This window comes from Austrofundulus limnaeus, unplaced genomic scaffold, assembly GCF_001266775.1.
Source record: "Austrofundulus limnaeus strain Quisiro unplaced genomic scaffold, Austrofundulus_limnaeus-1.0 Scaffold44, whole genome shotgun sequence".
Classification (NCBI taxonomy): domain Eukaryota; kingdom Metazoa; phylum Chordata; class Actinopteri; order Cyprinodontiformes; family Rivulidae; genus Austrofundulus; species Austrofundulus limnaeus.
Window position 1 is genome coordinate 1,520,654 of NW_013952446.1, and position 12,532 is coordinate 1,533,185.

At 37.8% G+C, this 12,532-nt stretch overlaps 1 protein-coding gene across 1 annotated transcript in view; it reads right to left on the minus strand.

Moving 5' to 3' along the window:
• Positions 1 to 12,532, minus strand: part of zgc:154142 (ovochymase-2) — a gene marked incomplete in the record, with an annotated part of 17,871 nt that overhangs the window by 2,655 nt on the left and 2,684 nt on the right. The window contains 11 exon segments of the mRNA XM_014007705.1: positions 274 to 437; positions 669 to 946; positions 1,109 to 1,209; positions 1,353 to 1,462; positions 3,020 to 3,205; positions 3,392 to 3,637; positions 4,423 to 4,563; positions 6,308 to 6,523; positions 10,473 to 10,682; positions 11,062 to 11,188; positions 12,339 to 12,436. Coding sequence (XP_013863159.1) covers positions 274 to 437; positions 669 to 946; positions 1,109 to 1,209; positions 1,353 to 1,462; positions 3,020 to 3,205; positions 3,392 to 3,637; positions 4,423 to 4,563; positions 6,308 to 6,523; positions 10,473 to 10,682; positions 11,062 to 11,188; positions 12,339 to 12,436 — 1,877 coding nt within the window.

Here is a 12,532-nt window from a genome sequence, read left to right on the forward strand (position 1 = left end):
CCCCAATGCAGCAATTACCCCCACCCACGAGAAACAGCCAAGTGGAGCAGCGAGTAGCTATTTAAGCTGCCCGGGGAGCTGTTGGGGATTAGGTGTCTTGCTCAAGAACACCACGACATGTGGGCGTGGCAGGGAATCCAACCTGTGACTTCCTGGTCCCAAGTCAGCTGCCCTACTGCACCACGGCCGTCCCATTTATACACAAATGCACAATTTAAATTACTTTTGCTATTGCCAAAAGCAGTATCGCTCCTCCTGAAGGACATATTGTACCTGGCAGACTGATTTCAGCTCATCAGGTTTAATGTAACCGCAGCAGATCATGGAGGGCTTGACCTGAAACCACCAGTAATCCATCCGTTTGCAGGTGTCGTACGGCACGACAGGCAGATCCACCTGGTTGAGGGTCTCTGAAGCTTTAGCATTAAGCGAGTCACCTGATCAACCAAACAAAGCTTTTTAGACAATGTTCTGTTCAACAGCAGAAATATTTGTCCAGCAGGTGGCATCCAAATTATATGACAATGAAACTTTTAGCAGCACAAAATGTTCTGTTTGGGTCACAGTGTTTTTTTCTTTTTACCCTGATCTAAGATAACACACAAAAAATTGATGTTATATTGGTGTAATCATTCAAATATGGGGAAAAAGCTGTGCAGAAACAGCACCTGTCTCGTCTCCCCAGCCTGTAGCATAGCACTTCTTCCCTGCAGGGAGGACTTCCTCCTCAGAGGGAAGGCAGGCAAACGATATCTCGTCTCTGGGAACCACAGCCTCAGCCAGCCTCACCAGGGCGATGTCATACTCTACAGAGGGGACGGTGGGGTACTCGAAGCCCTCGTGACGATGGATGCCTGATATGTTGATGCAGCTTTCGCTCGGCTCTGTGTAGGTCAGATTGTGCTTGCCCAGGCACATGCGCCAACGATGCAACTCATCGGCATATCTGTCAATAAATTAGGAATTATACTTGACAGTGAAGCGTAAACACACATGCATTAGCTATACTGAACATTTATTTTCATTGTGAAACGTTTGTTTTAAACATTAACAGTGTGGTAGTGACCATCTTTTTAATAGGACTGAATAAACACTAATAATTAATAACCTTATAAAGCAGTGGGCTGCTGTGAGCACCCAGTTCTTATGAATGAGAGTGCCACCACAGATGTGAGAGAATGATGGCTCAGTCTGACTGGAAGGCCAGACCTGAAGCAAACACAAACAAACAAGAGAATTCATAAAGATTAGATCTATTATTATGAACTAATGAAAAGGCTTGGAAGTATTTCTGCTCATCAAGAGACGGTTATAAATAAATATAAATTTTCTCTATAGGTGGAGATTCTCACCTGCATGGACACCTGCCAGGGCCAGGAGTGTGCTGTGGCTGGTTCTCCATTCACAATGCGAGAGAGGACAGCAGGAGGAATCGCTGGTTTCCCGCATGTACTGGGCCAGTCTACCGGAGATGTTTACATGTGAATGAAGCCAAATTACACAGCACAGCCTGCAGCAAGCAGTTCTTATTTTTGCAGCAATTTTCACTCAACGACTCTGATCCACTGATTTATATTTATCACAATCCGCCATGTGAGTGTGTTTGTTGAAACACCAAAAGAACCAGCAGCCGGCTATAAATGAAATTTTCAGAAAGGAATACCTGGATAAACATCTACATCTGACTAACATTTGGAGTCATTCCCAATTCAAAGATGGCTGCCACAGCTAAGGTATGTTTTAATCCAACACAAAATTGGCTATAACTCAATCAATTGTACAGATGTTGAGCTCAAATTTAGTGTGATAGTAGGTGATAGTCATCCTCGTGACAACATGAACACTAACACGTCTAACAAGATCTGACATTCTTAAAAGATCGATCATAGTGCCAATTAAAACAGCATACGATTATCTTAGTCTAATTATTCAAAGGAATGTTTGACCTTAACTATTTAATGTAAACTTTCAGACAGATGCATATCTTCATGGTTTGGCTCCCACTGATTAATGAACATTGATGGATGCAAATTATTCCCATAAAAAAGGCGAGCTTGTCTTTTTCCTCATATTCTTTCCCCTCTGAGTCATGACTTATAGTGTGACGCTGCCAAAGCTTGGATGGTGGTGGTGGTGGTGGTGGTGNCTTATGAGCAGCATCCATAAAACTCAGTTTCAGCAATTGGTTTGTCAGCAGCCACCTGGGGCTCATTGCTGGGTGAAGAAATGAAATCAGGAGACCACAAGCAGGGGAAGGAAGGGAAACAGGAAGCCATCTTACCATGCACCAACATCTTAACCACATAAGACAGAGGTGGGACAAAACTCAAAACCTGGTCCAAGCCTAGGGTCAGTCTCTTTTGAGGTTAGTGTTACATAACAAATCACTCCTATACAACTGCAAATTACCTTCTCCAAATTATACATTATGTGGCGTTTAGAGCATACATAACCTAACAGATAGAGAAAAGATTAAAATTAGAAAGACATAACTTATCACAATCTAGCGAATGAATTAAAAAAAAAACAATCTCTCTAAAAATCTAATTATTTGACTTTAAAAAACAAAGAGAACACAGAAAAAGACAATTAAAATCAATTCTAAATGTTAACAAGGGTCAGATTTGACCAGTAGACTTTGAGTTTGACACTTGTCTCATGGAAGTGAGAGAATGGGGACAGGTCAAAGATAAGAGGGCAATGAGAAAAAAAATCTAAATAAAATAACAGATATAGATAAGATATACTGTAGTTTTATCATTTTAAAGATGCTGCAGTGTATGATAAATAGAAAATTTTGTCAATAATTTAAGGACTATTGACACTTAAATAAAAAGGACATATTTTTCATTAAGTCTCAGGACGTATAAAAAAATGCACTGACTTTAATTCATTTTTGTTGTTTTAGGTTGCCAGTTGAATCATTTTGGAGTATTACAATACAGATCAGTGCTGCTTTAAATTCCTTCTCTTGTAGTGTTGTTCAGTTTATGTTTGTAGGCTGACACAGAGACTCTACCTATGGGGATGTCGTCCCACGGGTTTGGCTGAACAGGCGGCTCAGTGGGAACAGGAAGACCGGGCTTTGTAGTCCAGTAGGCTCTGAAGCCTTTAGCCTCAGTAAACAGATCTGTATGAAACCGAATCAGCAACCTGTTGCCTTTTGTCTGGATGCCCCCAGGCAGCTCAGTTCCACAAAATGGACCTAAAAAGATTGAACAAATATTTTCAGCATGGGAAAAAAAAGGCTACAAAAACTCAGGATATCCTGGACTGGTTAACAGAGCAAACAGTTTAATTCTTTAAAACTTAAGATGGTAAACTGAATACTGATGATTGGTTTAATCTCGAAGTATTATAAAAAAATAATCTTTTTAAGAACTCCACTTACCGTGCGTTTGGATCAGTGTATTAGTCAAACCATTGATGTCATACAACATTATGTTATCGTAGCATTTAGATGTTAGAAAATCTTCGGCTTCCAGGTCAAAGTGGGTGAACGTGAGGCTGATTTTTTTCCCGAAAGGCACGGCAATGTTCCACATGCACTCTGCATTAGCCTTGTAGTTCATTGGCCAGTTCTGGGACTTGATGATCCCAGCTTCCTCTTTGGAAGAAAAGCCACAGCCCAGGATTTCTGCACGAAAACGAAAGGAAAATTACATCGTTATGTTAAATTCATTTTTGATAACAAGTGGATACATTTAAAGGAGATAGATGAAAATGCAAACAATAATTCTAAGTGAAAAATGCTGTAAAATCTGCACACTTTATGTAGTTCTGTAGGCATTTCTAATTAGTAATAATTAGATATTAGATATTATTATTAGTTATTATTAGTTAATAACAATACATTTTTCACATTTTCACCACAAGGAGTAAAAAATGTGGGAAATTAGGTTTAACTTGGTGTTTATGGAGTGACACTGAAGCCTTATAATATATAAATAAATATGATTAAAACATGACCTTATAGCATTTTATGGTTAAAACAATGAATTTCAAAAACTGTATTTGTAAATGCACTGTAGGCATCAAAACAGCTGCATGTTAAAATAATATCTCAGTTTAAAAAGTAATTTGAGTATATTTTGTAATAAGTTCAAAGCTCTGCTTATCTTGATCTAAGGTGAGCTTTTTAATAATTAAATCTGAGTTATATTTTTACTTTGTTCTTTCAACATAAATGCAGTGTCAAGTCTCCTCGTCTGATAATCATGTTGATAAAAGACGATAGAATTTTATCTTAAAGCTCGTACTCTGACCTGTAGTTTGACAGAACTCACATAGCTTATGCAACAGCTTATTATGTGCTGAAGAGATTTTTTTGTGGTTAGATAGTGAGGTGCAGAGGTGATTCAGTGACTTGTGCTTCATGTGTGTGCGTGCTCCTGTGTGGATCTGCCACACAGTCCTCAGCACCTGCAATGTCCTCAGGATACACAGCCTCCCACCTGGCTGAGAATCCTCGGTCTGTGAGGCGACTGTCAGACTGAAAGGTGACAGAAACGGTGTTACTGGCACTGACCAGCAGTGGGGGGAGGATGTGGCCACAGTTTGTACCTGAAAAAGACAGGGCGAGAGGGAGCAGGGGTAAAAGATGGAATGTTTAATGACAGCAGAGATAACAGATGCTACTTATGCAGGATCTATGGATAAGAATTTTGTGGATTATTAGCTGAGTGGGGCCAAGACAAAACTTGGACTGCTGCCCATCTTCAAATGCATTTTTTGGCAGTTCAAATGCTATTTTACAAACCTTAATACTGTTGGTGATTTCATATTACATCATTATACAGTAGAATAGTTACTCGCCCGAAAGTCAAATCTTGGATTTAGGAAGATCAGTGTGGTTTTCATCCTGGTTGTGGAACACTGGACCAGCTCTACACCCTCAGCAGGGTCCTGATGGGTGCACGGTCAGGACCCTGCTCTCTCAACCAGTCTACATGTGTTCTGTGGACTTGGACAGGATGTTTGACTGTGTCTTTCAAGGAGTCATGCAGGGGGATGGGGGTATACTAGGCCCTTTGAAACGGGTTGTTGGGTCCCTGTGCAATCAGTGTTAGAGCTTGGTCCGCATTGCCAGCAGTAAGTTGGGCTTGCTTCCAGTGAGAGTTGCCCTTTGTTACCAATTCTGTTCATAACTTTTATGGACAGAATTTCTAGGTGCAGCCAAAGCATTGAGGGGATCCAATTTGGTGGCCTTAGAATTGAGTCTCTGCTTATTGAAGATGATGTAGTCCAATTGGCTTCATCAGATCGTGATCTCCAGCTTTCATTGGAGCAGTTTGCAGTTAGAGTGTGAAGCGGCTGGGATGAGGATCAGTGCCTCCAAATCCAAGACCATGGTCTTGAGCTGGGAAAGGGTAGAGTGCCTCCTCTGGTTTGGGGAAGAGGTCCTGCCCCAAGTGGAGGAGTTTAGGTATCTCGGGGTCTTGTTCACTCACTCACTGTACAGAGAGCTTTGGCTTTAGGCCCAGCTCTCTCTTCACAGGTCGATCTACATTCCTACCCTCATCTATGGTCATGAGCTCACAGATGCAAGTGTCTGAAAGCAGTTTCCTCTGCAGGGTGTCTGTGCTCTTCGTTAGAGTTAGGGTGAGAACCTCGATCCTCCGGGAGGGACAAAGTAGAAGCGTTGCTTCTCCACACAATGAGGAGCCAATTGAGGTGGCTCGGGCATCTGGTTGGGATGCCTCCTGGACGCCTCCCTGCAGGCCTCTCTGCTTAGGCTGCTGCCCCCGCGACCCGACCCCAGATAAGCAGAAGGAAATGGATGGATAACAGCCACTTTAGTTATTATGTGAGCTCAAACACAATGCAGGAAAGCAGGTAGATATCTGCTTTGTTTGTAAAGGCTTCACATAGATTTGTTCTCACTGCATTGCAGCCTTTTACCCTCTATTGAAGATAATTTATTTTAATGATCAGACATAAAAGGTTCCATACTGCTGTGTCCACAAGAAGAGGTTATGTTCAGTAAACGATGACCAATACATTTCAGTGTAGCATTCAAATTATGTGTTTCTTAGTGGTATTGGATACAATTCAGACCTTAATCAGCTTAGCTGAATAATGAGTAGTAATTTAGTTTGTAAGGTTCTTTGCATTAAAATAAATGTCAACAGGCAATTTAGCTATTTTTTTGTGAAAAAAGAAATTCACCAATACAAGCAATGCATCCAAGCAGATGCACTTTCGCTTCTTGTGTTTAGAATACTTATCAGTAACATGTGCAAGATATAACTTTATTTCACAGACAAATACAAAAGTAAAACAATTATTTCTTACAGGACTTGCTCACCAAGAATGCTGTAGGTGTCTGAGACGATCAGCTTATCCCCTTTGCATTGTCCCGTCTCTCCTGTGATGGCCAGGTCTGTGATCTGCAGCTTAACCAGAAGGCCTCTGGACACAGATATCTTCCAGGAATCATTGGAATGAGCAGGATAGGAGTTTGGGTACCCTGAAGACTGGATGACACCTTTCCTCCCTTGAATAACTACAGGACCGCCACTTCCTGTGGTGAAAACACAAGATACTTGATCAAACACCGCCCTTCATTTTGCTAATTGTTGTTTTTGTTTAAAGTGAAAACTGAATCTAAAGTTGTTGTTTTTTTTCCTCTGTGTCTGAACCTCATTTGTTAGGACGAATGTCTCTGTTATTTTGCAGCTGATGGGGAGCAGCATGCTTTGATACAGAACTGCTCTTCTGACAGATCCATTATAAAGCACCTTAATTGGCCACAGGAGAAAATGGCTCTGCTTGCCAACAGTTAGATACAGTGATGAGTGGATGAAGCTCCGGAGAGATCAGTCCTTCAGTGCATTCATCCTCAACTGTCACATGATTCAAGCTGCGTCTGTGCTCGGAGAACTAGGAGCAACACGACGAAGCCGCAGGGCGAAAGGTTCACGTTGCAGTCATTAGGGACACATTCTTTAAAACACTAATTACAAACCTTGAAAGAAAACTGTACAAACTATATGAATGAGATTCCTAAGATGTCAGTGACATGTACTGTAATTTCCTTTGTTATTTTAAAGGTCTGTGTGAAATTTATTTTTAAAGACTTGTGCTGTCGAACATATTAACTCACTCCACTTTAATCTCCATTGTGAACAGGACTCATTCTTGTCTTTACTGTCAGTCAAACAAGATTTAAAATCGCAAATTAAAAGCCAAGCATTCCTTGCCCATAGTCTTTCATTCAGTTTAAGACTTTCCTAAGCTGAAAGATTACAGAGAAAAAAAATGAAAATAACAAAATGTGAAATCTCCTGTTACATCATATGTTGTGAATACTGTAAATCTCAGCTACTACACCACATTTTAGATCAGTATCTACGTATAAAAAACTCTGGCCCCGCCCATGCTCACACGTGTTTGTCATTTCTCCTTGATTAGTTGGCCTTTATAGTCTGTGTCTTGGCTCTTGTTCCCTTGTTGGTGCATTTTGCTTTCCAGGCTCTTCATGTTTGTGCCTTGTTGTTTTGTTCCTGTCATCATTATATTGAAGTATTTTTGTCGCCACAACAACCTTTTGTTTTGTTTATTAAAAGTCGTTCCTTTCCTTTGAGTTTTTTATTTTTTTGTTCTGCACTTTTGATTTCAACCATCTTCATAAGTTATGATTTTTAGCTGTAGCAGCCATCTTGAATTAGGTTGATTCCAACATTTGTCACTTATAGTGATTTATTTTCTGAAGGTTTTATTAAAAAGAAAAGAGGTAGATAGATTTTTTTCTTCTTCTGCTGCCTCTCATTTAATTTATGATTTGTAAATTTATTGTACGTATATAGAATTTGTTTTTTAAAATAAATTAATAAACATTATAAAAAATCCACTCTGATTATTTTGCTAACAAAAATGGTGTCAATTCTGTGGAGTTAAATAGGGGCCATAAATTTTATTTAAAAAATTGAAACAAAAAAGGAGATTTGAAACTGTAAAATAATTTTGAAACTGACAAAAATTATTGAAATTGAAAAAAATATTTGAAACTGACAATGTTTTAGAATCTGGAAAAGTTTTAAACATCTTATCTTTTCAGTTTCAAATAAAGTTTTCAGTTTCAAAATTGTTTTTCAGTTTCAAGTCTCCTTTTTTCAGTTTCAAGTGTTTTTTTTTCTTATTTTGAACAAAACTTATGATCAAATTTAGCTCCATAAATCACAACAGGTAATGTGAAAGTTAAAGGCAATGTTTCAACCTTAGAGTATGCATTGAGGTCAATGCTCAGCTACCACCACCTCAAAGTTTGGCTCAACATCTATAGAATTACCAAAGTTGAAGCCATCTTTGTGTTTTTTTTTTCATATTGATTGTAGCTGTACATTCATTGATTACTTACTGAAAGTTTTAGCAAACTTATCATGGTTTTAAGTCCTTTTTTTCATTAAATCATTCATTTTTTATATAAAGTGGAACTGCAATCATTAAACTTTTCTGAACTCCTAGAGACTCCAAGTATACAACAAAACGTATTTGACAGCTACAAAAGTAGATTTTGCGTGATATGTCCCATTTAAGCTTCATTCATTGACTCATGAGATATTTTCCTAATATGAAAACACATAGAGAGAGAGAGAGAGAGAAAGAGGCAAAAACATTATAGCTCCACAGTGACAGAAAAAAAACACAGCACATGACAGTGCCTGCTCTCACTTTGAAAGCCCTGAAAAATAATGAAAGCAGAAAATTTAGATGAGTGTCCTGATCACTTTAAGAGATCTGATGAAGCGGAATGGCACCTGTTAAAGAATATATTAATTTCTGACAAAAACCAAAGAGTCTCAGCAGCAAGTCAGATGGAGCCAAGATGAAGAGTGAACGTCAGATTGACTGTGACGTCTACAAAGAGAAAACCTGTCCATAAATCTCAAAGCCGTGCAGAACCTGACAGCTCCAGCTCTTTGTAGTTTCCCTTCGGATTTTCTGTCAGTTCAAGTGTAATAAATGTGCACATATTACAACCCACCTGAAACTACAGGGACAAGAGCAGCTTCTAAAGCAGAAGTTACACAAAATTTATGTAATATACGTTTCCAGAATAAACTGCAATATTTTAAATCCTGCACTACTTATAAAAAATGCAAATATTTAAAGTTTAAAATAGTTGGCAGAGGACTGTGTTTTAATGTTATTTTTTTGTCTGCACCATGGAAAAAAAGATGGATTTTAATTAAATTCTCAGAAAGTAACAAATGCATGTACAACTATAACTTTATTATGTTTTCAAGACAACCTAATTCAAGATGGCCACTACAGCTAATCCACCTTAGTAAACAAAAAAATTGGCAACAAGTCATTTTCACAAACATTGAGCTAAAACTTGGTGAGGTAGTAGTTGAGACTCATCCCCAATCATAATTTGAGAGCTAACAATTCTTGCAGCATGCTTGTTTAGGGTTTAACTGTCAACACTGTTTGCAAAACATCTCATCCAGAGAATACCGAGTGTGCGAAGAAGTAATCAAAGCAAAAGGTGGCTTTGAAGAACCTAGAATATAAAACATATTTTCAGTTGTTTCACACTTTGTTTAAGTATATAATTCCACATGTGTTTATACACAGTTTTGATGTTTTCTGTGTGAATCTACAATTTTCATAGTCATGAAAATAAAGAAAACTCTTTGAATGGGAAGTGTGTCCAAACCTTTGGTCTGTACTATATATACAGTATATAAATATAAATAACAAGTCCAAATCATTTTTATTTCTATTAATAATTATTATTATTAAATAATTTTGTCAGCAAGAACTATTGTCTGCAGAAATACTGGGAATATGTGACACCACTCAGTGTGTTTTACTTAAATATGCATGTGTGATCATGTGCATACTGTTGATTTTATGCTGCAAACACATTCCTTTTATACATTTATACCATGTCCAGATATTATCCATTCATTACAATAGATAAGGGGTAGAATTAAATAAGTTTATACTTCTTCCTACTTGAACATATACACACATAAGTACAAAATATTATCTTTATTTACAACTTTTGTGTCTGTCTTTGTGTATTGTCTTCTGTTTCTTTTTGTTGTTGTTGTTATTGCTGTTGTTTTATGCATGAATGTGTGTTATCATTTTCCTTGAATGCTTTGTGCTATAAGGCCATTTTAACATGTTCAAAATAAAATAATATATAAAGCCTTTTTTGTTCCAAATAGCCACTTAATCAGATTAAATCCAGAGCAGGCCACTGTTTCTTTTTCCTGACTTTTAAATAAAACATAGTAACAGTGAAATCCTGTTAGGGCCCTGATGAAAGTCGCATTTTATTTTTAAACCTGGTTGTGGGAGAGATTATAACAGTTGAGTCAACTTTCACACAAGACATCTCTAACTGGAACAGAAAACCTGCAGTCTCATATATCTTGAGTTTAATTCAATTCTAAATATACTGTGTATGGGCAAACATAAAACGTGACTTTGCCAGTTTTAAGAGAATTACTCACCAGTTGTGGAAGGTGTTTCTGTGGTGGGTGTTGACGTGGCCGTGCTTGTTGTTGCTGTTGTTGTGGGAATAACTACAGGAGGAAGGCTGGATTTTGTGTAAACTGCCTTGAATCCTTTGGAGTTGAAACGGTTGTCAGATTTGAAGCGTACAATCATTGTGTTGCCTCTGGACTCCACAGGCTTCGGTGTGCTACCTCCACAAAGTTTACCTGAGGAAGAGAAAGAAGACAAAGAGAAGGGACAAATGTTGTCCTAAATGTTAGTTTTGTCATCTATAAATTGCCCAAGCTGCATTAATGATGGAGTCTGTGGAGACAGATTCAAACCCATTAGGTTTTAAATAGACCCCAGAAACTCTACATCTTTTAATTGAGCTCATGTTTTATTCATGGAGCCACACAGTTTTTAATTTGGAATAAAAACCTTTTCTGATTTGGCTTTATACCACTCTTAGGAGTTTCACACATTGAAACTGTATTAATATGGGGGAAAATGCATAATGTAAGATATGTAAATATTTATGGTTGTGCAAATTAGCTGGAATTCAAAATCTTTTCTTGTTTTTTATTTATTTTTTTGACATCTTACCTATTAAAGATGAGCCGGGTGTGTGGCCATCATAGATTTGAATAAAGTCTCCGCAGACCTCAGGGACCAGGTCAAAAGAGGTAAATGTCAATCGGACCCTCTCGCCTTCAGGCACTGAGATTCTCCACTGATTCAACAAACACAAATATAAATTCATTGCTGATATCACACAGTAATTTAAGCATGAATAAGAAAGCAAATGTGAAAAACAAAAACAAAAACAAAAATAAAGAAACAAAGGAAACAGAAGAAAAAGAGATCAGATGAATAATTAATGAGCAGCTGTTTGCTCTGGGTGTCATGACAATGACATGAGCTGCATTTTGACATACTGTAACTCATCCATAATTCCATCAGATTCTGCGTCTGCCCGGACAGACAGTGATCTGCAGCAGCGAGAGATGAAACCACGACTGAGTCTAAGGCTGACTCTGTTCTTTCATTAAACACATTATTCACTGATCAAAAACCATAAACACCATCAGGATGATGTCACTGAAATCTAAAGCTAATTTCTGACATTATTTTGAGTAAAAAAAACCTAAAACCTTTAACTCACAAGTGTCAAATCAAGGCATGTGGGCCAAATCTGGCCTTTGGTAATGTTTTATCTGGCCCCAAAGGTAGTTTTCTCTTTTCGTCACTATGTTTAGTTGACCAACTTTTATTACAAGAAAATTACGTTTGAATTATTTTAGTAATTTTTGATTTTGGTGTAGAAAGAGTGACAGAGAAATGACTTTATTTGTTACTTATGTTTTAAAGTCAAATAATTTTTAGACATTTTACCTTTTTAAATGGATTTGCTGGACTGTGATAAGATGTGCCTTTCTGAATTTAACCTTTTCTCTGTATCCATTACGTATGTTCAAAATGCTTCAAAATACTGTACATAATTTGGAGAAGGTAATTTTTCTGTAGGAATAAGCTGTCATATAACTCTAACCCTAACAGAACTGGTCCAATTGGCTTGGACCACATTTTATGTTTTGGCCCCATTGAGTGACTGAGTTAGACACTCCTGTTTACATGTAGGCTTATCAGGCTCATTGTCCATGTTTAAAATAAGGATCTACTATTAAATCTTGGTTATCTGTTAAACTGTTGGGTTACAATTTGAGTAAGTTCGATCAAATACTTTCAAAACACTTGGGGTAAATCATAACCTATTTATTTTCTATTTATTTTCTATTTATTTTCTTCCAGGAGAAGAAATAAAACCGTTTCAGTCAATGTGAATCTTATTGAAATGCAGGTACTGATGTTTGTAGTCGAACCTGGTAGAGTGCTCCATTCAGGTAGTTCTGCTCTGGATGGCCTGGAGTCATCAGATCCCCCTGATCACCTTGAAGAAAACCACCAGCTCCAGCTATTTCTGGTAACAGGGATGAAGGATATTTGAGCAGCACTGACAACCAAAAGACACCTTCAAACATACTACCTAAAACTGACCTTTTTTAAAAAAAAAAAA